Source organism: Amblyomma maculatum, chromosome 2, assembly GCF_055883805.1.
Source record: "Amblyomma maculatum isolate TAMU_Amacu chromosome 2, ASM5588380v1, whole genome shotgun sequence".
NCBI lineage: Eukaryota > Metazoa > Arthropoda > Arachnida > Ixodida > Ixodidae > Amblyomma > Amblyomma maculatum.
Genome location: NC_139345.1, coordinates 41,256,777 through 41,282,178, shown reverse-complemented (window position 1 = coordinate 41,282,178; position 25,402 = coordinate 41,256,777). Strand labels below are relative to the sequence as shown.

Genomic DNA, 25,402 nt, shown 5'->3' with positions numbered 1-25,402 from the left:
TTACGTCAGATAAGCCATTAACGATCAGCGATCGGTCATGTCACATGTCAAAGACCGCCTGCTATAGAGGCACGCATTCCACTAAGTTTTCTCTCACAACGCTGGCAATGCCGCATTTTCAGAAGAAAAAAAAAAAGGGGGGGCCTTTAACGCTATCACGTTCAAATATTTTTGACTGCCTTCCGCGCATGGCAAAACTTGTTTCAGACCTCTGCTTTGGGCCTTTTATGCTGACAATACGAGTACTTGAAGGTTCTTCCATCAGAGACACGATCTGTCATAATACAGACATGTTGTAAGCGCTTATAAATCAACTCACTGTTTTGCGCCAGACCTTTCTAGATTGATGTGTGAGCTAGCCTGCTTATAAATGTTGTGAAAAACGTTCGTGGTCAATGTCGAGGAGATATGATTTTGTTTAACGTTCCCAGTTTAAAATGAAACATGAACGAGAGCAGAGCAGCTCAAGACAAAAAAAAAATGCCCCTTAGTCTATATGATGCTGAAAGTATTTCTGGTTCTGGAAGAAATCAGTGGTTATGAGATAGCTATACACTCTTGAAACGCACTCTGTAGAGCCTCATTTGCTACACAGAGTCGTCATTTTGATTCCCACGCGGAAAACCGCGCGTGGTTTCTTTTCTCTTCCCCCATGTCGCTACAATGAATAATACCTCCTTCTCCCTTCGTTTTTACATATCGCATAGACCACTGTGGACCCCGTCTTTATATCTGTGCGAGTTTCTGGACGCCATTTTTGTTCACGAGCAAGCGGTGAGTTTTTCGCCGTTCCGACTTCCTAAACGCTAGTGAAATGCATGTCGTCATGCTCGCGCGCTCATGCGCATGCACAGAATGCGTGTACTTACGGCGATTCCGAGCTGTCTTGCCGCTGCCGCGGCCCCTTGCAGATATCCGTGCACGGAGACGGTAGCCGGTGAAGCGCACAGCGAGAGCCGGGCGCCGCAAGGTGAAGGGTCCGCCGACGGACACGGACGGCTCACAGGCGATGGGCTGGACTCTGCGCCAGACACAAAGGTGGAGGGACGAGGGCATGAGTGAGTGAGTGAGTGAGTGAGTGAGTGAGTGAGTGAGTGAGTGAGTGAGTGAGTGAGTGAGTGAGTGAGTGAGTGAGTGAGTGAGTGAGTGAGTGAGTGAGTGAGTGAGTGAGTGAGTGAGTGAGTGAGTGAGTGAGTGAGTGAGTGAGTGAGTTCAGGTCCTGTCTTTTGAAGCAGTCTTGGCCATGATGTACACCAGATTTTCACTGATACAATACAATGGCGTATGCATTACCTGCAACGCCGGAAAAATTACGAATTTAATGTAGCTGAACAAGAATAGGAAAGTTCAGAAAGACACGTCTTCGCGCGTCAAACAGCATCCTCTACTGAGTATATGCGTGCCTTCATTTAAGAAACAGTCTTAGAACTTTTTCGTGACAATAATGTTCCTTGTAAATCCGCATAAAAAATGATCGGCGTCACTACACATTCTTATGTCACGGCTCTATTTTTCCTAGCCTGAGTAGCTGCCACGTGATATTGTCTATATACATGTGCTCTTCGAACGAGAAAAGATCGACGGCAATATTCACGGCAGTGTGTAGTAGATTGCATAAAACACCAACACCTGCGTTGTCGCACTGGGTCACTTAGCTTTCATAGTGGTTTTTAGGGATATCCTATATGCATTGTCATGGTTTCAAGGAGAATCCTGCATGGTTTCATGCTGTGCATGTGAAAAGCGTCGCTTTTATTCCCTCATTTCTAAGCGGACAATATCGTCTCGCGAATCGATGTCATTGTGATGCCGTTCCGTCTATGCGGTCGGCAAAAGACTCCAAGGGCAGACTGACTCCAGCGTTGCGCAACCACTTATATTCGTATTGACTAACACCCGCTGACAGCCCCATTGTGCCTTACTCTTGCGTCGGGAGCGGTCATTTATAATGCGCATTTTCCGTTCGTGGCGCCAATGCATGGTGCATTCCGACTTCTAGCCTATCCAATTCGTTTAATACCACGTAGGAAATAACAGCAAGAGAACAGACTTCTGAATAACTGTATTTATGTAAGCTTCTGAACGACCATTGCAGATCAGATAAATGAAAAGCATGTGCATATATATGGAGCTCCATGCATGCACTTATCTTTGCCTATATAGGTGCTATACGCATACAACCCATACCACAAGCTCATGTTTTCTTGGGCTTATGGGCGTCCTTTTTGTCTAAAATTTTATGATTTGAGGAGATGATAAAATGATTCAGCGCACTTACATTGAACACAATTACGCGCGAGTGGTTCAATATTGGGATTATTTCTGCAAAGGTAAGAGCGGGAAAAGCACCTTCACACCACTGCTCTGAATTGGGTGTCAGAGGACCTATATACTTTGTTACAAATGAGTACTTCCTTCTTTATTTTTGCTGAAGAAACGAGTCAAGAAAATGCCCACTGGTCAAGGGGTGACGAAGGTGCATAGCAAATATAGCGCTTCATGCAGGTCATCATTTTTTCGCTGTGATAACTCTTGTTCATCCGACACTGATCATCATATTCATTTGGAATGCCTAGCATCTATAAATGACAGGCCGAGCTGCTGGTTTAAAACAGATATTCTTGTAATGCCATTTACAATTAAATGTTTGTTAAAGCTATGTAAGCACTCAAATTTCGCCCGAATTTCTGGAGAAAAACTTATTTTCCTAAACGTTTCCTTATTATCGTGTTTGCACTCTTCTTGCCTCTTTCAGCCTATATCATCGCTTCCTACGAAAGGTATAACGTATCAGCGTGTTGAACACACTGGCTGAATTGTCTTTTGAGTCATAAAGCGCTCTGTTCTGTTGCCACCGCCGACGCTGATGGGTTATTTAGCTCACGAAATAAATCAGCAAAATAATCTGAGACAAAACTTTCTGCCATATATAGACGATAGTGTCGTTACCTGAACTGACAGATCACAAGGCAAGCAAAACGATCGCCGCAAATATGTACGTTACGAATGCAAGGAGTTTCGCCTTCAAGTTTGCGAAAACTTCGTAGCTTTAAAAAATTAGTACGCCTGATCGCTGTTGGTCACACGGTGCAACCATAAAAACCTCACCAAACACTGCGTGGGGTGAACTGAAGCTGGCGGCCCGTGTCTCAGTATCGATATAATACTTCCTTAAGAAGACACTGCAAGGGGTGATCTGAAGCTGGCGACCCGTATCTCAGTATCGATCTAATACCATGTTCTAACGGCAAATATTCCACTGCATCCAGGTGACACCACAGCTGGGCGTTGTAAAGCGCCTCCATGAAGCCGCTTTTTAGTTGGCAAATGGACAGCGCCGTAGCATACACACGACGTAACGCATGCTGTGCAGCGGAGTTGAGAATCGACTGGCCCGCTGCAGTTTTGAGGGGCTTCCCGCAAAGGGCTCTACAAACGCTGAAGTTTTTATCTTACATATCGTGTTGCAAATATGGAAAGGTGACAGCTACTATACCTAAAGCCGCGGGAAAATTAAAAACGCCAACAGGTCCCCGACGCGGGTTAAGATTGTGCGACAGCGCTGATGCTTAAGAAGCAAGCTAGGCAATGCGACGCATGTCCAATGCATGTGGCATGCGCATATTACTTGTAACAGTACCAAATGCAGCTGGCATGTTGCTGATGCTGTCTGGGATTTATCGCTTTCTGTGTTGTCTGGAACTGTTGTCTGTGTTGTGTTGTGTCTGTTGTGCTGTTGAGTTGTGTCTTTCTTGTGTCTGTTGTGTTGTCTGTTCTCTGTATTGGGTTGTGTCTATTGTGTCTGTTGTGTTGTCTGTTCTCTGTGTTATGTTGAGTTGTTTTGTGTTGTGTTGTGTTGTGTTGTGTTGTGTTGTGTTGTGTTGTCTGTGTTGTCTGGGACTGTCGTCTTATCGTTTTCTGTTTTCTCTGTGACTGTTGTCTCTCGGTGTTGTCTGGGACTAAAGCCACCTTATTGCTTCATGCATTTCAGTCATTTTGCGCATCTCACCAGCTACATACACCACAGTGTGACAATTATAGCTTGGTTAGACTGATCACTACCGAATAACGGTTTTGGCGTAGCCACGATCAAACCGTGACTGCCTCTCAATGAATATTAGGCCGCCCGTCAGTCAAAAGTCTCTAACACGAAGCATTCTTCAAGGTCTCGATGCCCACTCGTGTGTGCGTCTAGTCGAGGAAAGCGCCACTCAAGAGGCACCGATTAACATGAGTTTACGCGGCAAATTAGCAATGAAACACTGGCGCAGAGCTTGGCAAAGTGTTAAACGTCTTTATTGCACTAAATACTCCTGGAGGTACATACATATTGCGTTGGTTCTAATCCTTTTCGAAAGCTATATATAGCTTTCAATTTGATTACCTCCAACTTTACTAGCAGAAGGATGCTGAATGAGAAGCTAAATGGTATGACACCACCTTGAACAAGGCACAAACAACGGTGCCGTCATGTGTTTATGCAAATTAGAAAAAGTGTGACGCACACAGAGGTCAGGATTTGGTAAGCAAATGGCTCGCTAGAGGCAAAAGAAAAGACGGCCAGTGGTAGCTTTTGCCGTGCCGTCTCTCGGGTATGCCTTCATAATTGCTACGGCAACCGTGGAGGCACAAGCAAGTTATTTGGTCGGCTCCAACGATCGTACAAGTGCTTATGACCGCAAGAACTCATTAAACCTTGATATCATTTTACGAAATTTTGATCTTTAACTTCGCTGAGAAAAAATCAAAAGGAACGTTTTATTTTCAAAATTTTGCTGTTTTTGTTTTCGTCCTTCAAATCATTATTTGGACATTACACCCAATAAACAAAGTCGCCTTGACAAAGGGCACGGCGCGCCAAGCCCACTGGCGAAGAGCGACAAGGGTAGGCAGAATTCTGCGGGGCCATGCTGTGTGCGGAGAGGTGGATGCCGGCGTAGTAGGTTGCCGGAGAGAAATGAGAGAATGTATTGAGAGAGAGTGATAAAGATAAAAGAGGTAAGTTATCGGCATTGAAGTGAATCAGAAAGTAAAATTAGAAAGGAGAACAGAAGAGAAGTAACGAGCCGTAAATCACAACGTCAAGTGAAATTTTGGAGAGTCTTTACTGTAGTCATTGCTAATTTAAGGCGGAATTAAAAAGGCGAAAGTATTTCGTCCTCATCAATGCAATGAATCACCTCTAAGAATTTTGACACGCATACAAGAGGGAAGCATGCACCACCTCAGAGCAGTGGTCATAGGGCCACTTCCGGTGTATAGACGTCACAAGTTTTGGCGAGAAAATTGCTAAACGCAATCTCTCAACCATAAATGTGTCTTTTGATTTCTGACAATTGGCAACACACGAAGAAAGGCATACAATTAATTTTAATAGAAATAAAAACTATATACAGTTGTATTTGTTAAATGTCCACTCAAGTTCAAAACAACAACTTCGTCACAAGGTTTCCCCACAAGGTATACGTACTACTTCAGCTGCTCTTAACGCTGAGATAAAGCGCAAAAACACCCACCTTGGGTATAATTTAGAGCATCCTTCGGCATAAACTATGAAATACGAAATTATTCGCCCTTCATCTCATAATACTACAAGCAATGCATTTTAGTTTTGATCGCTGCAGCTTATTGAAAGCGTCTCAAAAAAGCGCAGAATATAGTCCCACACAACAACAAAACAAGTACGCTTCCGTAGCTATAGTCCCTTATACAAATAATCTACAGATTCTCCTTAGACTTCTTATAGACTCTATTGCCATCATTTAGGCCTGTTGCTTTTGTCTATGGATTATCTATACAATAAATTTCATAATCATCTTTATTTACTTTTGTACATACACTACCTATAGACTGTCTATAGACAAATGTTTAAGAAGTGTACGACCATAAATTTATAGTCTATAGACCTTATTGACACACGTCTAAATTTTTCGTGTAAAATTTAATTATCATAAAACATAAATGGCTGGCCGTCGCCCAAAAAAGAAAGACTTCACGAAAACATATTTAGGCCCACATGTTTTAAAAGAAAAATCTCCAACGCTTACACCACGCTAGTATACGTATTGTACGAAAAGCAGACATGGCCGTTACGTCAGTCCATGGTGTTGATGCGATTCCCACCAAAGCTTGAGAGCTTGTCCCTCCGTGCACGATCTTTTAGTCGCTATTAGGAAGAGAAGATGCGGTGGAAGTCTATTGAATGTGTATATCTAATTGAATTTATCAATTGTGGCAACAGGCGCAAATATTAATAACCTTTTTTTTTTTTCAGTAGAAGTATATTGAAGAGATGATTGGCAAGCATATTGTCGCTGGCAGACGAAGACAAAAATGTCCTATTCGCGTATATAGGAACTACAGGCGGACAGAGATGGAGACAAAATATCTATACCACCACCGATTTCGACAACAAAGCGTGTTTTGGAAATACGTTGCTTTTTTTTTTTTTATTACCTGCAAATATACTCTGCGTGTAAAAATACACACCACCTGTCTACCATTTAATCGCGTCATCCGCCATGCCATAGCAAGCAGTAAAAGTGTATCGAGGCTGACAGCAAAACAAGTGAGACAGGAGTGGAAGCAGCACACCCGTACGAGGAGCAAATCTACTCTCTTGCGCGCTCACCACTCGTAAGAAACAAATGGTTCCTGCTCTTATCCACAGCATCAGTGGCGACTGCCCGGAGGGCGCACAAGAGAGCGCCTGAAAAATGGGAGCTCTCCGTCGAGTGCTCGAGTCGGCGTCGCGGGAGGAGAGCATCATGGCGGAAGACAGAATGGCTGCTGCTTCTCGCCGGGGGAAGAGCCAGAGCAACGTCCTCCAGGAGGATTGAAGGGAGAAGCGGGAGACGATGCCGTATCGATCGGGCCGCGCGCCGCCGCTTTTCTGCTGGAGCGGCGAGCATGGCCTGCCTCGCCTTGAACACTAGCCCGGGACCACGAGTCGCGCGAGCGTCGGTGCCTCCTCACGTGCGCGTGGGTTGGCTGCCGGCGATGTCTCGCTGCGTCTCAGCATGTGTGCACAGTTGGAAGCCGAAACGCCTGCTTCGCAAGTGGAAGTATGTCATGAATTCCGCGCACTGATGGAAGCCATGCAGTTATGTTGTCTCTGAAGTCTGTCTTCGGATGCTTTATTACCGGCTGCCCGCAAGTGGTAAAACTATATACTCGGTACTCTGTCGATATTCATCGAGATAGCCACAGCTGACATCTCGATGCTGATAGGATCTCTCTTTTGTTTTAGCGCACGTTTTTATTCTGCTAGGCTCCATAATATTTTACATGAGGAAGTATATTTTCCACAAAAGTCTTCGGGAGCATCGCTCCGGATTTGGATTCGAGATGCTGAAAAAAATGTCGCGGAGAGAGGACTTAGAGCGAAATCGACGTGAATTGTGACCATTGTGAGCGCGGCAAAGAGCAAAAAAGGCTGTCTCAAAGAGTCTCTTGTTACATTTTGTACCTTCTCTACATGTTATCGCACTATAGCTCAGGCAACTCTGGAGTGGCGCGTGTTGCGTGTTTTTGATATATAGGCGGCGACGAGTTCGATTTGAACGATTGGAAGATGACCAGAAAGCAGTTGAATAAACCCGGCGCTGTTTGACACCGCTTCTGTTGATATGAGCAGACCCGCTTACGTTATATATCGGGCCTTCCTTTCTTCCCCTTTACCTTTGTAAATTCCCTCAAATGTTCTAAATATGCTGAGACGTGTGCTTCTAAAAAGAGGGATCACACTCAAATAAGATCTTAAACAGGCCAGTGAAGCATAAAAGGACTAATGATGCTACTGAGAATTTTGGAGAGCAGTCCGGTCCCTACAATTGATTCAGCTGGCATGCAGCATCCTTTAAGCACCCTGTATAGTAGCATTTCGTCTGCATTTGACGAAACTTCTGCTGTAACTGAAGCTGCATATAAGTTTTGTGATTAGTTCAATAAATGCGTAGGCGGGGGTACATTTTTGCAATGCTTATACATTGGCCACTGAGAATAATAGCACTTGAGCTTCTGGTCATATTTATAGACTTGAAAGCATGTTGCTTCAAGCTCTTTAATTCAAAAACCAGATGAAGGTTTGACGTATAGTGAAATGTATGCGCTGCTGGTAGGAAAAGCTAGTGACCCTGTCTATTGCATAGGTTGGGCACTGCATAAAGAAAAGTGGGGACACCTAAGCTCTGTCATTAAGGGTATACATGAAAGTAAATATATATATATATATATATATATATATATATATATATATATATATATATATATATATATATATATATATATATATGCGTGTGTGTGTGCGTGTGTGTGTGCGTGTGTGTGTGTGTGTGTGTGTGTGTGTGTGTGTGTGTGTGTGTGTGTGTGTGTGTGTGTGTGTGTGTGTGTGTGTGTGTGTGTGTGTGTGTGTGTGTGTGTGTGTGTGCGTGTGTGTGTGTGTGTGTGTGTGTGTGTGTGTGTGTGTGTGTGTGTGTGTGTGTGTGTGTGTGTGTGTGTGTGTGTGTGTGTGTGCGTGTGTGTGTGTGTGTGCGTGTGTGTGTGTGTGTGTGTGTGTGTGTGTGTGTGTGTGTGTGTGTGTGTGTGTGTGTGTGTGTGCGTGTGTGTGTGTGCGTGTGTGCGTGTGTGTGTGTGTGTGTGTGTGTGTGTGTGTGTGTGTGTGTGTGTGTGTGTGTGTGTGTGTGTGTGTGTGTGTGTGTGTGTGTGTGTGTGTGTGTGTGTGTGTGTGTGTGTGTGTGTGTGTGTGTGTGTGTGTGTGTGTGTGTGTGTGTGTGTGTGTGTGTGTGTGTGTGTGTGTGTGTGTGTGTGTGTGTGTGTGTGTGTGTGTGTGTGTGTGTGTGTGTGTGTGTGTGTGTGTGTGTGTGTGTGTGTGTGTGTGTGTGTGTGTGTGTGTGTGTGTGTGTGTGTGTGTGTGTGTGTGTGTGTGTGTGTGTGTGTGTGTGTGTGTGTGTGTGTGTGTGTGTGTGTGTGTGTGTGTGTGTGTGTGTGTGTGTGTGTGTGTGTGTGATGATTGCGACAGCGTTAATCATCTTTGTTCGCATACATGCGTTTGCTACTCGCTTAATGACTTATTCCTTAATTTGTGCTTCGGTCATCTCCCATATATTCAGCAGCATAAGAGCCATAAGCTATCGCATTATATATGTGAAAGACCATCCGGCATATGTGTATAAAGGTCCGCTTTAACGAAGTCGTGCTAATGCGGCTTCGTTACTAGGAGTAGCTTCTCCGAGACGGGATCCGAACCCGGTAGGTTCGATCCCCGTTTCGCCCTCCCATCACAAGGAGCAAACCATGCTGGCAGCTCCTGCCAACTAGTTCATGTCACGTGGTCTCATAATGTCATACAATTCTCCGACCTATCACTGCCTGGCCGTCTCATCATGTCAACTAGAACCTTCCAGGATCATCTAACATACTAAACCAGCGAAAGACATCGAAACACAAAGAAGTATGCGAGCCTGTGTGTCTTACTAGTTCAATATGTTAGATTCGTACCAACTATAACCCAAATGGTCACCATGTTAAAGTTCCAGAGTCATGGTCGCGATTTATCGCTCACTACGCTGACAACTCCGGATTATCTGCAGAATGGGGCCTTTAAAATTATTGCTTTGATATACATTTGTTTCTCAATATTATAGGAGTTTTCAGAGTACATGCTCAACACTAATCAAATGTATATAAATGTTTTTCTGCTTAGTTTCGATTTTTTGCCTTCTCATATGTCGCGTCTATTCAGCTCAGCTCTACAGCCAGTTCGCTATATGTAATGAGATCGCAATTCCCCGGAACCAGCTGCCGTACCTCTGCTTCCCTTGTCCAAGAAAACTCTTGGAGGCTACACGACTCAGAAAATAAATATAGAGACAACTCCTCGCTAACCGTGTGGCAGCACTAACAAGCACAGCCCGATGCTCCTTTAGCAAACCGAAATTAAAGAAAAAAGGAGAGGGTGAATGCTTGGCTGAAGAACCCAGAATGACAGTGCCACTCGCTCTCGGCCGTCCTGTCGAGATGTCTTCTCCCAACGAGCTTGACTCGTCACGGGACCATGGCGGCACTCGCTAGGAGGAGAAGCCGGATGGCAGGGGCAAAGGCACCCACCACCACCCATAAAACGGTGCGAGAGAAGGAATTATAGTGAGAGAGAGAGAAGGAAAAAAATGAGGGCGTGGCCATGTGCGAGCAGCCCCTCTCCCACATGGTTCCCATGCAATGGAAGCGATGGCGCCAAAGAGCTCCTCCGGTCGCCGGCCCACCGCCAATCACAGTTCGCGCCGGCCACCGCTGTGCTCCGCCCCATTTGTCTTGCTGCTGGTTTAGGGGCACCTTTGGGAAAACCCTGTCACCCCCCTCCCCCCACTGCCGCACACATGAGAGAGCGTGGCCGGGCCACCATCCCGGAGATGCTCATACAGCGCCCCCCCCCCCCCCCCAACGGCCTCGTTCTACATATGTGGAAAAGATAGAGAGAGAGAGAGAACAACCAGGGAGCTGCATAGCTTGCTGTATGCGAGGAGCGCAATCTCTCCCGTCGACGCCCGTTTTCGTGATCGACTCGCGCCGTTTTTTGGTCCCCGGTTGCTCCCGATTTTTCCCCGGGGAGAAGAAGTCGGCAGGGGTTATAGGGATGCCGAGGTGGGAGGAAAGGACGAGGAGCAGCCCGGCTTTCAAAACGCGATTCCGGAGCGCGCGCGCTGTCTATCAATCCTCGGGCGCTGCAGGCGGTGGCAGCAGCAGCACGAAACGACGCTCTTCCTCGAATTTGACGCATTGCATTCGAAGGCTGGCTCAGTGCTGAACCCTGTTTTGCACCCTTCCCCCTCCCACTTCTGTTCCCTTTTATTCGTGCTCATGCCGCCGCTCCGCCGCGGCGGACAAAGTACGACTCTCAGTTCGCTCGCTCTTGTACTGCCCCCGCGCGGTGAGACTTTGCTAAAAAGGGACGGCAACGCACATGTGCACGCACAGCGAATTGTGTAGTTTCGTCATCTTGGGGCGTCCTTTCCACTGTGTGTGTGTGCTCAGTATGTGCGATTTGTGCCAAAATTAGCGAGCAAAGGTGTGCTGAAAGCTCTTGGAATCAGAAAAAAAAAATTTTTCTTCAATGACCATATTTTACTCATTGTGACAGTCACGTGATACTGTCGCATATTACTTTGCCATGCGAGACAGTAATCATATTTCTCTGCTGAAATTATTGCCATTTTCTTATGTTCTCAGGCGATTTGTAATTTAGTGAATCAATTTTGTATTATAATGGATTACTTTGGGGGAGTAATTTCGCACACAAGGTACTTATTTTTGAAATTGTATTTAATAATAAATATCCCATTGCTCTTCGGATCGTCAAAGCTTAGGCATCTCGTATACCAGGTTCAGTGCCTAGAATACAGCAGCGGTGGGCTGAAATCCTGGGCCTCCAAGCCAGCGAATATATGCACGTGTGCAAATGGCTATATAGGGATGAACCGCACTTTTGGCCCGCCCGCCTTGGCGCCGGGTACGACTAAATGAAAGCTATGTAGCTACCGGCACTGCATACGAATGCACAGTTACCGTCACGCGATTTCCTTAGTTGCTGTCTTGGGCGAAAAAAAAAAAAAAAAAAAAAACATTTCAGTCTTAAAAAGGCTCAATTGGCGCGAAATGCATAAGCACAACCCATACAGCCTTTTCTTAAAATAATGGCCAAATTTTCAACGCCCATTTTGAAGCTGCTTCCCTTAAAGAATGCCATAAACTAAGACGTATAAAGTTCTGGTTAAAGCTGTGACCATGCAGTGTACTCCATGGTATGGGTGAAAACGTAAAATTTATTTTAGAAGCATCGTATTATTTTACGAAAGTAATTGTAATGTCATTATTCTGAACGGCAGTGCGTAAATTGATTAAACTTTCATGGTTTTAAATTATACTGTAAATTAATGGCTTTTCAATACCCATTTTTACGTTATGCATATCACCCACGCCTGAACCTGCGCGGGTTGAAATCACCGGCGTAATGAACAGGAAACAGGAAGGAGAAGCGCTAGCTAAATAAGCACGGTAGAGCTTTATATGCACATACTCCAGGGTTTTATAATGGCGACCTCAACAATGGTCCCGTAGATATCTTCCGTAATATTGGCATCCGAAGCCGCTTTACAAAATTTTGTACTCACAAGCATTTATTGCCCTCTTCTACTGTTTGTGTACCATGCTTGAACGACACGAGGAAGGGGAGGCGAGCCGGATAAATAAGTGGGACCAATAAGAACGCCGGAGAGAAAATGATAGTTAAACTTCATTAAGAACAGCACTAAAGATAGTTAAGCCAAAAACAATCATCTAAATATAGAGATCACAGTTTTCGACAGAATTTTTCACCTCTCTTAGCTCCAAAGCGAATGGAAAACAGTTGGGCTCGCCTTTAGATCATACGTATATTCGCATATCGCGTAGTGAATGCATTTCAGCAGTACAGCCTTTATTAGGGCTACGAAATTCCTGCAGCCGGATGCGCTCAAGATTTTGACGCTGACTCGATACAGTGGGAAAGAAACAAGTCGTTGAGGTATACAATGTATACAGTATTCATGAGTAAGAACAAATCGATAGTAATGCGTCGAACGACTCCATCCTCCACCGCTGTCACTGCATGCATGCTAGGCAGAGAGTCGCCTGCGTGCTCTACACATGGTTCATCGCAGGTTGACAGCCCGACGCCGGTGGCCACACATGCGTCGACGACTGCCGAAACAAACTCGTGTGATTTGAGACAGCACGCGTAGCCTGCTCGTATACAGCGCTCCGTATACTCAGCGCCGTGGTGAGGCCGCGGCGCAATTAGACGGGACCCGCCGCATGCTTCAATGGGTTCGTTTCTTGGCCTTTGTTTCGTGTAAGCGTGTCCTCCGTTTGCACTGGGCCCACACGCCCCACGTTTGTTCGCTCGAACGACAACTCGCATTCAGCGCGCCATGCACAGTCCCACCATGCGAGCGCGTGTATATACGCGTGAAGTCGAGGGGGTGAGACAAAAGTCCGCCGCGCGTCAGCTGTCATGAGTGGCGAAAGTGAAATACTGCCACCTAGGAAATCAGCGCCGCATTTAGCGGCGATTGTCGCCTCGAAAGCCGTGTGATGACGTCGCCCCGTTCACCGCTCCTGTCGAGAACGCAGCAAATGACGAAAAAACCTTGACGCCCCATGTTTCATGAGAGTCTGTATATGTATACACACTCGAACAGCTTGCTTAGCTGCGTACACATGGTACTCTAACTTGTCTTTTATGCCTGTCTTCCACCATGCCACGCGCTTCTTTTCAAAGAGGATCCTACAAAGCTTGGGTGTCCTTTCATCTGTTTTGTTAATTCGCCTGGGCATGGATCTGAGCATGAGACATGTGATGGATCCCATCGAGTCTCAAATATCATTATATGCAACATGATTCTCTTTGGACTGCTCAGACTCGTCCGAGAAAAATAGAGAAATTAGCAAGGAAATTGTGGTAGGAATCACTATATGCTGCAAATTTGATTTAAATATCCGGATAAGCACGGATTTATAGTGTCACTGTGAATGCGTCCAAGCATAGCTATATAGCCTTGATTGCTACGATAACTCACAACAAACCTCTCTGTATTTAACCTACGATATAGTTGGCGCCGGCGTATTTTCTTCGTTAATTGTGTCTCCGATACCTTTCTGCGCCGCTCCTCATTTTCATTCCTTATTTTCTTTTCTTCATATTGTTCCTTTTTATTATTGCAAGCTTTCTTCTCTTCCCTGTGTCCACAGAACTCACCTCATGACAACAGGCTGAACCAACCTAGTCACCCTATCAGCTTTCCTCATCATTAAATGTCTCTTTGTCGTAAGAGCACGGGAATAGAAAAAAAAAGACAGAAATATTGCATGGAAGTTTGCGAAAAGAAAACAATGAAAACAAGAGCGCGTCTCCGTCAAGCCGCGCACCATGAGGGATGACGAGTCGCTCAAACATATCCGGACGGGCCTCAAAGCGCGTCCTCGAGCGTGACAGCCGCAGTCGCGAGATCGGCCCGCGGTTAGAAGGCGATAATTGAATGGCGGCACGAGCCTCTTCATCCCGCCTAAAAGGCGACGTGTATCGAGTTAGCGGTCGTGTGTGAAGGATGCTATACGACCGTTTTATATACTCCACGCACGCAAGCATTGTGAGCAGTTTCAGGTCCTTCCATTCTGTTCCTTATACATGTGTGAGGGTTCGCCCCTTCCTTTCCGGCCACATAAGAAGACGCCGGCGTATAGGAACGGCCGTGGTTTTAGTCAGTCAAAACGCGCGCGGTCGAACGAGCGGGCGACTGTCGTTCAGAAATCAGCTATATAGGATCATATATATTTCTTGGCCCCCGTCACGGAGAGACAGACTGCGCACAAGTGGACTCGAGCCCTGCATGCAGTCAGCCGCGGCCGCGCCAAAGGAAACGCCGAAAAGAGATGCGCCCCGTTGGACACGACGGCCTGTCTCCCCCTTTGAGTTTCTCTCGTTTTGCCCTTATGCAACAGGCACGCGGTATAGCTCTTGGCGCCTTACGACGGTGCTGCAAAGTCGCATACACGACAAGAGACCGGGCCATGCGTGGCGGCCGGATGAATAACGAGCATTATCCCGAGCCGCGCGGTTAACGGAGGGGTTACGTATTGCGTCTACATGCGCCGCTTCGGTACAGACGTGGATATATAAACGCCATCTTCTCGACTCCTTAGAAAGTGCCTTTTATTTTTCTGGTTTTTCCGATGTTGTTGCTTTTTGTGTGGAACACTCTAGTTGGGAAGACAGAAGGAATTCATGCAGACTCGACGGGACCTTTCTATGACCCGAGACAGATGACTTTGCCACATCGAGTTAGATGTAATAGGCAGGTTGCGACTATACCTATATGAGTATATGCGAAAGCGATCGAGTCTTTCGGGAAGTTTCGCACGGCAAGCATGCGGTATCGAACGCCTTTGCTGGTCTAGTGTTATACGCATACCTATTTGACTCGCTAATGTGTATGCAAAATGAAGTAGTGCCTGCAGCGAGCGCATACGCACTGTAACAGTAAGCACAACGTCGACGCTTGTTTAATGCCCTTCGGGCGCCAGAGCAATAGCACGAAACATGCTTTATGACTGCAAAAGTCGCATTCCTTTGGTGCTGGCATGCTAAACAGATCAGCTTGAACTATACTGCGCGTATCCCGGAAGAATGAGACAAAGGACAGAAAATACTTTGTTAACGTAAAGAAAAGAAAACAAAAATGTAAAAAAAAATGTAAAAATGTATAACGGAGACTGAGACCTGCAGCATGACGCCGGTTGGTGTACGTGAACAATAATTGGCGCGTTTTGTGCCGCTTCTCTTCTTTGTACCGGGCAGGGAATTAAAAATCGCTGACTTATTCATAAGGTATACCTGTTCGTTTGCCACAAGGGCGTCTTCAAACGTAACAGTAACGGAAGTTCATTGCAAGGGCACAAAAACTCACATTTACCGAACAATCAAAATGAGAGTATATAGCCGCGACATCGAGGCGAAGCGTGTGTGTATATACAAGTAATCAGGGCGCTCGGCATAATTTCGCAATGCACAGTCTTTGTGAAAATATTTCCATCTTCGAGGAGTTTCCTGAGATTCACTAGTACTTGCGATTTTAAATTCCATTGAGGTCCATGTGGTTCCATCGATACTAACTGAGTAGGTGTATAAACAGCGAACTCAACATTGTTTACAACTTTTAGCCCTTATAGCAACATCGTCCATATAAAAGGCGTTTCAAGGAAGCCGGACACTAATTTTAAAAAATAGGCTTTTTGAGATATGAACATTGCTTCCGCTGCATATAGTTTTGCGGACACCGGAAGACAGCAGAAATCACGCTTACTGGTAAGCTGATTAACTTTTAATTATTACAGTCAAGCGTCTAGTCGCAATAAGAGAGGTGTAGTCGGCAATTGTTGATAGCCATATCAGATTTCGCAATTTTAAAAACGAGATTGCTCTCGGCTATGTAAACAAATTTCGACTGCATTGCGCCAAATGACGCATGCTTTCTAAAAGCTCCTGCTCTAAACATTGCCCACATTACTGTCAATCAATAACGCAAGTTCCCCGTCACCCTGTCCGCTCCGCCTGCGCTTCGGGGCTCGCCGCGGTTTGCCATTCCACTGCACGCTGGGCAACAAGATGGCGGGGTAGTTGCACCATTGATTGACGGCGCTGAGGAAGGGCCTAAAGCGCATGCATGTTTTTTGGCGCGAGATAACTAAAATTTGTTCAGCCAGCACTGAAGCTAATCGCTTTTGTAAAATTATTATTACTGGTAGCTTTTACTGATGGTCGGTTATAAAATATATATTGGCACCATAAAGGTATAATTGTAGTGAAGACAAAAAGTTAATTAGCAGAAATACGTGCACAGCTTACTAGTTAACATTATTATCCTGCTTTCTGATGCCGCAGAAGCCGTCTCTTATCTCAAAAAGCATATTTACTAGAATCAGAAACCAGCTTTCATAGCCACGGTGTCTTTAATCAATTTCAGATATTCCTCTCCAGGAGTGCACAGTTGGTTCGTAATTTTTTTTAAGCACATCTGCAATCTAGAAATTGCATGTATGCGCATTGCAATGTTTCTGGAGCTGCGAGCAATCAGTTATTCGTCCGTTATTATTTTCATACCTCATGCTGCTCGACCTGAAATACATTACAGATATATTACAAAACTGTAGCCTGAAGAAAAAGAAATGGTGGGGTTTTAACGTGCATGAACCGACAATATGACGTGCCGATATTTCTGTGCACAGATGCAATCTGATGAAGACGACGAGATGCAAATGCACAGCGCGAGGGAGTGGCAGTTAAAAATGCGGGGTGATCGGTTGCACTCAAGGAGGATATATATGGTTGCACTACGACATTATATTGTCACTTCCTGCGATCAGTTACTGGATTCTAAATTCGAATATGCTCCGCTCGGACGTTCTCTTCTTCTTTTTCTTTTTTTTTTTTTTCATCCGAGCTCGATCGGCACATGCAAGCCTTTTTCTTGGCTGGGTCTCACCTTGTGAAGTATTGATTTAAGATTAACATTATCCAGTATTCACGCATGGTATACAATGTGAAAGCACCATTTGAATCATCTGCGCTAGGACATGTGGACTGTGACGTCACGATCTGGTGGGCTAATCAGGAATCAAGCACGAGCAAGACTGCTGTTCTGCTCTGAGAATCGTTTCAGTGCTTTAGCACTAAAAGCAGCTGAAAAAGTTCGACGTGATGAGTCGAGGTACGGCAAACTGCTAGGCACTGGAGCGAAAAAAGGCGAGCAGTATACTGCGGCGTCTGTATAGCACAGCTTCATGCAGATAAGATGAGGACTGGTAGCAAACAATATAGAGCTTTGCAGCCGAATATTTTTACGACTTCTGCGCCGTAGGAACAACGGATTGCTCACGTCATATATGCACACATTATGCTTTAATGCAAAATGTTTGTTTGTTGTTTTTTTTCTTTCACTTTCGTTACAATGCCGTAATCCATGGCTGACGTCATTATGATGCTGAAAAATATTGATGGCGCGAAAACAGCTTCTACCCAAATAGAGCGCCAAGGCACAATGTATTTTTTCTTCACACAAGGTGGGGTCGAAGACCCACTTGCCAAGCAATTCAACCCATATTAAGGCGGAATCCAGGCCAAGAAAAGTTTGTACCATTGTGTCACCTGTGAGTACCCGGTGGCACTAAAGAATTAAGTCCCCACCTCTCGTATGCGAGGTGTATATATTAGTGACTGATATACATGCCACCTGCATGTATTTCTGTATGGAACCCGGAAGCTGCAGGTACAAGAGAGCAGCGGGGTAAAGCGCGGCGAGGAGGTCATGCTACACTCGTGTGGTGCCATGATGGTACCCCTATTAATTATTTTTGCTTTACTGACACACAAAAACCCTCAAAAGTAGATCAATAAAAAATTGAAGTTCATAAATAAGTGTTTTCATACTTTATTTTCTTATAGTTGTAAAATTAAAGTGATATAAAGGCTGATAAAAGCGTACTGGCGGTAGTCTCTTATTGTTTCGACTGCTGTACCTAGAACTAGAGAGCACTGGCTGTACGCAGCTGTAGCATGCGAGAAGTACCATCATGGCTGCGAACACGATTAGCAAAGGAGTGGAGACGGTTTATATGGGAGTGCCTCCGTCGCTTTCGCCCCAGTCTTAGTAGTATTAACTCTGTGCAAGGGAGTGATCGAAACTCCACCTGGAAGTAGCAACTATTTTTCCAGATAGAACACCTCCTCAAAATTCATTTCAATTTAAAAAACACACCAAACTTGCAAAAGAAATCCGGAGAAAACCAGAAAATTGAACTCCGATCACACTAAAAAGAACAAAAACAAAACTGCTTTTATAATTCGTTTGTTATATTAATGGATTCAACATTACGATAATTAGGAAGTTTGTACAGACTGTTCTTGAATACTCATAAATTGAGAAAGGCAGAAACGCCAGCATGCGTTTTTCGATTGTGTAAATATTTCCTTGAGCAACAGCTCTTCTAAAAAAAAGGCGCGAACGTTCGACGATATAATTACATCGCGCGATAGGCACCACCGTCTAACTCTGCGCTCAAATGAAACTGCTCTCACTCTCTTAATTGATACAACTAGGAAACAAGCATCACGGAGGATGTTTGCTCGCGTCGTTTAAATAATGCGCTTCGATCAGCGTGAATTATACAACGTGTACGTCGCAGGTGTCATTTTGTTCTTGACTATATATACATGTGTACTTTTCCCATGCGTCCGTGCTGCAACCGCAACTCGCGGGAGGACCCGTATATCACCTCCACGAACGACGCCTACATGACCGCGGTAAATAACGAACAACGATTCTTTTGTCGCGACCAAAAAGAAAAACACTTCACGCGAATTCGGCGCGCGCTGCTTCCATTCGCGCTCGCGCGTTCGATTGTCCGCCTCTGCCACCACGCAACCAATGTTCGAGATCGACAATTGTTCCTTATTCTTTCATTTAAAATTTATTCCCCTTCGTGGCGTCAGATATATGTCGCCCTCAGCTCTGAGCGGCTACAGTGAGCACGATGTTTCGGGTAATGTATTATAGCGACGCACGGTTTCGCTTTCAAATCGTTCACATCGTTCAGCGACAAAGGTCGCCAAGTTGGGGATCTCTGCGCATGCGCGAAATCAGAGAGCTGTGAAAAAGGAAAAGAAGAGACGGAGAAACGTTTGAGCTCACCCTATTCAAACGCGGGAGTTCTATCGCAGCAGGTCTCACGTCTTCTCAGAAAACAAGAGTATACGGCATACTTACGTGCACGTGTTCATAACACGCCATAGGAAAGACAGGTAGAAATTTTGACGCCTATGTGGGCAGGATACATAAAAAGGGGAAACGCCGAGCCACGTTGGCAACAGCAGCTATAGCACGAACTTTCAGCTATAGCGGCGTCTCCGCGTGAGCCTTTGTACTCGTGTGCACTCACTAGGAGAGATAAATTAAAAACGAATGGACAAGTTTCAATCACGGAGGCTGCTCGGAAACATAACCTGTGTCTCTCGGTTTCTCTCTTCTCCCGATTTCTAACAAAACTAAATTCTCCTGTCACGAAAAATGTAAATATATCGAAATTCTTAACATAGAAACGATTGAAGAGGGTGAAAGAGGAGAAGAAAGCGTGTCTTTTGAGAGACGAAAAAAAAAAATGAAAGGGGTTAAATGGCGTTGCGATACTGTTCACAAAGCACGCGCGCTTGCGGGTGCGAGCTCGCTCGTCTTTCTTCTGCGGGTGGCGGACAGGGCACGCGCGTTTCTGCCACCGAAACCACGCGCTGTTGTGCGCGCCGCTCTGTCGGAGAAAAGAAAAATGGCTGCCCCATTCCGCGTTTTCAAAACGGGACAGATTGATCACCCTTTCTTCTTCGGACTGCTGCCACGTCGTTCGGCGGCGTCACAATGCAACCTGCAGCTCGGCCTCCTCCCGCGGGGGCGCGTCTCTCTCGCGCAGGCAGGCATCCCCTTTCTCCCTTTCCCCAGAGAGGGCGAGCCCCGGGCTAGCTACCGTTTCGGTGACAGAGCCGAGCACCATGCAGACACAGCCATCGCCGCTCGAGGTCTCCCATAACCGGCACAAAAGACGGAGAACAGAAAAGCGAGCATGGATGGGTGCACCTGTCATGCATGCGTTGTACGCGGGGAGAGCTACCTGGCTAGGTGCTGTGGCATATAAATCTACAGTTTGTCGCACGTCAAGAACAGCGGATGCCGAGTCGAGTGCGGTGTGTGCTTACGTGCCATAACAAAATGTATGCCGGTGTAGCTTTACGTACACGCGCGCACGCGGATGCAGAGAGACACTTGCATCGCGATTCGCGACTCGGAGAACCGCTGTGTTGCTTCTATTTCGTTGAAAAAGTGCGCGCGCAAATCTTTGGGCTACCGCGCTTGCTCCGACCAGATAGTGGCGCGCATAGAGCACGTGTAAACATGTTGCCTCCATGCAAGCATTCCGAGGTGAGTTCGAAGAAATGAACATACACGCGGCGCCGGGAGTTTATGAGGCGACGCATTGCAGGGGGTGTTTGTGTCGGTGTTGGAGCCGGCGAAGCTGGGTGGTGACTAAGGAGTCCTTATTTTTTTTTTTTTTTTTTTAGGGGTCCTGTAAGGTGGCAAATTGAGGGGGTCCATAGTACGCCTTGAATCCGTAGTGGAGAACCCTTAGAACTTTAGACAATCTGCTGATTTTTAACGTGTGTTAAGAACGCAGAGTACACAAGTCATTTTGTATACTCGATTCACCTCCATTGAGATGCGTCAGCAGCGGCTGAATTTTGCGCCGCCTCATGATCGACAGCCGAACACAAATGCACCAAAGCCACTAAAGCCGAACACCAGAGCACTAAGCCACCGCGGCTAGTACTTGCAAGATAAAACAGTCAAATGTATCCCAGGTCTCAGAAGAGAGCAAAAGCTTGAAGTGCAGCTGGACAAAGGGACGATGCCATCGCCAGACGAAAGTTTGTGTACACTCTACGACTATTCTGGTCTGTCAGCCCCTCCCCATTTTTAAATATATAGCTGAGTGAACGTGGGTGTTAGAAGTGGCTTTAGATAATTATACTGGCCATTCAGGCCAAGTGCATTGTTTTAACACGCAAAGCAATGCATCGTACTCCTAAGCTGGGCCTAGCAAAAAGCAGTGCCTATAACGCCTGAAAGAGAAGCGCGTATACCTCAAATATATATCTGTACTCTTTGTATACGGTGTGCTATCGGCGCGTCACTGGAGAAAGTGCCAAAGCAAAGGTCAACTAGCTCATTTGCTGACGCCTGCAGCTATACCTAATCGCAGAGTTCCTTAATCCTGACTTGAATCTTTTTCGCGTTATTTTTTTTTCTGAATATTTTGTGCTAATTTAAAGGTAATGTTTGCGATCCTGTGCCTAAGAAATTTCCCGCCCAGTCACGCGTGTAGCGCCACGCAAAAAAGACAAAAGCTCGGTGATGCGAGGAGAGGTTGTAACACACATTCAAGAGGGGGACACACATGCAATGCGGCTAGCCCACAAATGTTTCTTGCACCCCTGCCACCGAGGTATTAATGTCCAAGTTGTGTGCCTCGCTCCGGGGCCCGCGGGACGAGTTCGGAGGCAATCAAAGGCGAACGCAGCGGGACACCGCGATGCCGAATATAGGTGCACGACGAAAAAAAAAAAAAAAAAGAGCGGTGGTGGCTCAGCAAGAACCGCTTGACAAGCCCGTGCATTTTATTTTCCTTTTTTCTTCAATCGCAACAACATTCGGCAGGTGCGCTTAATTGCCACTTGCGACGCATGCGTAAGACGGCTATACGCAAAATAGCATGGCATATGGCCGCTCAGTCACCTATATACAACTACGTATACTCTCTAAACGCTAACTACCCTCTGAGGGAGTAGGCAATGAGAAACATGTCCTCTATCGCACTTTCGAATAGCGCAGGAATATGCAGTAGCCTGAGCCACGAGGTAGCCTTCGACCACTGAATATCTGGCATGCAATATTGTTGGCAAAAGGGACATTTCCCGCCTCAAATACTATTATTTTGATGCAGTTAGCAAAAGAATTAAACGATAAAGGCGCCATCACAGCGCTTGACATTAGCAATCAGAGGAGGAATACATTTCGCGTAAAATCTGGTATAACTGCAAAAGGTAGTTCTTGTCCAAAATTTTCTAGACCCTTTAAATGTTACCCTTCCTAGCATTCTTCCCATGCAATCCAGTGAGTCTTCTGTTGAAATTGTATTTGATGACATTTTCCCGAATAATGCTAAATATTTATCGTCCGATTCTAAATGGATTATTAGAAAACCATTTAAGAAGCTTTCCTGCAAGTTTAACAATAGCAACCGACGCATCTCAGTGTAATAAAAAGGTAGGTGCGGGTATATGTTGTCCGCATAGAATGGCCTTTTTCTGTGCGTCTTCCGGACCCCCAGTTTTTTAAGCGGAGTCTCTGACGGTGCTACTTGCTCTACGAAAGCCTTTCTTTTAATATCTAACGACCACCCGCATCTCAAATATTCTTGAAGTAGGAAAATATGCCATTCGCGGCAACTTGAGCTTTCTCTAACAAGGCTGCGCTGCCGTATCTATACCTCTAAATTTCTATCTTCACAGGTATGGATTGGCACTTTCTCCAGCCTGCGCATCTTTCAGTGAACAGGAATCATTAGATCATTATTGATTGTTTTGCCGCCGCTTCATTACGCTGACAAGACAGGCGTTGCAACAGCTTGGCCTTAGTTTCAGTAGCCCGATATTATTATCATTTTGGCACCACCGTCATTGGACGCAGTCGCAGGTCAGTTTTTATCGCCGTGCAAATTTTTTACTGGAATCAAATCGTTTTCCTTGCTAAATTTTTCAAACATCACTTGTTCTACAAATCCCAGTGTCAATCTCCCGACACGTTGTGACTCCTTTTTTCTTTGTTTCATTTGTTTCACCTTTTCTTTTCTTTTCCTCCCCTCCAATCATATTCTTTTTTGACATGTAAGCATATACTTCAAAAACTTTCTTTGCTGCCCAATTCTTGGCCAATCCCCTTGTGTGGGTATGTGCCATACGTTATTTAGTCAACAACAACAACAACCTCAACAACTCCGCACGGTTTCAAGAGAGCATCTGCTTCCATGCCCTACCACATGTATCCGATATTTTAGTGATGAAAAAATGCCATATGGAATTGGCTATAGCCTGCCCCTAATAGAGACTGCGCTAGAGGACAATTCCCTTTTCACTCCTTTAATGGGTAAGCCGTGCTTAGAGCGAAATGCGCTGTGTGGTATATGCCATGCATTGAGTGCATCCCTAAATGCGCTTCTTGGGCCGAATTACGCAACGGCCTCACAAACTCATTGATCCGCTAGCCCCATTGCTACATGGTCGGTAGGTCCGCCGGTTAGGCCCGACCAACCTGACGACTCGGCAAATGTAAGAAATGCCGAAAAATGCAGGTTTGACGGGGAGCCGAACCCACGCATTTTGTGCACCAGCAAGGATATGTGGAAGGGCTGCGTGCCGAGGTCGTTTGCGCCATCGCGAGAATCCGAACTCGTATGCGCGGTTCCAGCTGACATGCAGGTCACAGGGGCTAATGCAAAGGACAGCAAGCTCTTACGATAGATAGAAAGAGTGTATTATGAACACAAGTAGCGCTGCTAAAAACAGTCGCTAATTTCATACGCAGGTAATCGCAAAGAGGTAAGCAATGGATTAGGTACAATATGCTGCTTAAGTGATGGATTTGATCAGCTTATGGATAAACATGTCCTTGCGTGGTTCCCCAAAATGCTGCGGGCACCATTCTATGCATGCACGCAGCTATAGGCCGTGCCGAGCATCGACTCCATGGGTCCCAAGTCACCAGCCGTGTGTGACGCGGCAGATGGCGTCAAGCACTTAGAAATGCTTCTCTTAGCGGCGCCGCCTTCCGATCATATAGCTGCATCGGTTGCAAGCAGCACCGCATCAAAATGTCAATTCGAAATGTTGCGTCAGAAGTATGCCTTACGCTCTCTGATTGTGTGCATTAGATATCTGCACTTTTATGAACGCGGAAGAAAAATTAAAACCAACAAGACTTGTATGCGCACTCCGAGAGGCCGATAACAGAGGGCTCTAAGCAAGCGTACTGTATAGGTGCTAAATCATCGATGTTACCAAACGTTCCTTCTAAACAACCGAAAAGTGTACATTAAGGTTTGTTTAGTGGCACTACTAGCGAACATATGACAACAAAGCATGGCAAAGCACCCCTGAAATTCTGTAACGCACTGAAGGACTGCATGACGTGCATTGTCTTGTTTCGTCGCCATATCTGCATTGGTAGCGCAGCTAAGCAAACCTTTTTGTACCTGTTTTGTTACGTCAATGGAAACAACGATGACGTAACGCATCATGGTGTATTCTGTAAGAGTACACAGATTGGACTTTTTTTTTTTTTTTTTCGAACGGAGGTGTCAGGCATATAAGATTGTTCCTGCCATTTCCCTTCATTATCTGTTTCATTGCACATTTCACGGTTGAAGTGCCCATGCGTAGTGAAATAGTCACTACACCTTCCCTTTCTTTGTAACGACTGCCTTCGCCAGTCTCAAGTAGGGGCCCGCGTGCTGTGCTGTATCCGTGTTGTTACGACCAAGCATCCGCATTTGCGCGCTCTATTGTTCGCCTGTGGGCATGGATAAGTTTTGTGAATATGTGGTGATGGTCCAATGGCTCTAAGTGAGCCTGTTTCCAGGAATTCTGTTTTTGTAAGCCTGTTTTGCTTTGTGGACAACCTGCAAATGCCAAATTGACCCTGTCAAGAGAACGTCTGGAAAAACACAAAGAAACGTCCCCCTGCGGGAAATAGCAGGAAGTGCTTTCTTTCTTTTGTTCACCCTTCCAGTCGAGAAGTGCTATCCTCCAGTGATGAATGCCTCCTATCCAAAGGAGACGACAGAGTGACATGTTCGCTGACGTGCAGGACAAGAAAGGAGCATGACTCATACGGCCATTAAGTGATTTCCCGGGAATGCAGGAAAGATTTGCAATTGTCGAAAAGGGACAATGTTGGGAGCCCTATGCGGCGCCACGTGCACTCGGGTTTCTGAGAAGTAAAACCCCTTTTCAGAACCAGCCTGTGGTTTCTTTGTTGAAGAATAGAAATGTACCTCCTCTCCTCGCCGTTCCCAAGTTTTTCCCGCCAACAAGTGATCACGCCCAACGAATGAATGCCGGACCAGTCAGTGCTTCAGACCATCAGTGCAGTGATGTGTTCGATTGGATGCCGATACCTGAGGGGCGTGCCCTGGATTTGGTGGGTCAACATCT

General features: G+C 45.8%; 1 protein-coding gene across 1 annotated transcript in view; it reads right to left on the bottom strand.

The window, feature by feature from the left end:
• The window catches only part of LOC146198495 (photoreceptor-specific nuclear receptor-like), a 58,987-nt gene that overhangs the window by 16,215 nt on the left and 17,370 nt on the right, over positions 1-25,402 (bottom strand). The window contains 1 exon segment of the mRNA XM_084594001.1: positions 870-1,021. Coding sequence (XP_084450127.1) covers positions 870-1,021 — 152 coding nt within the window.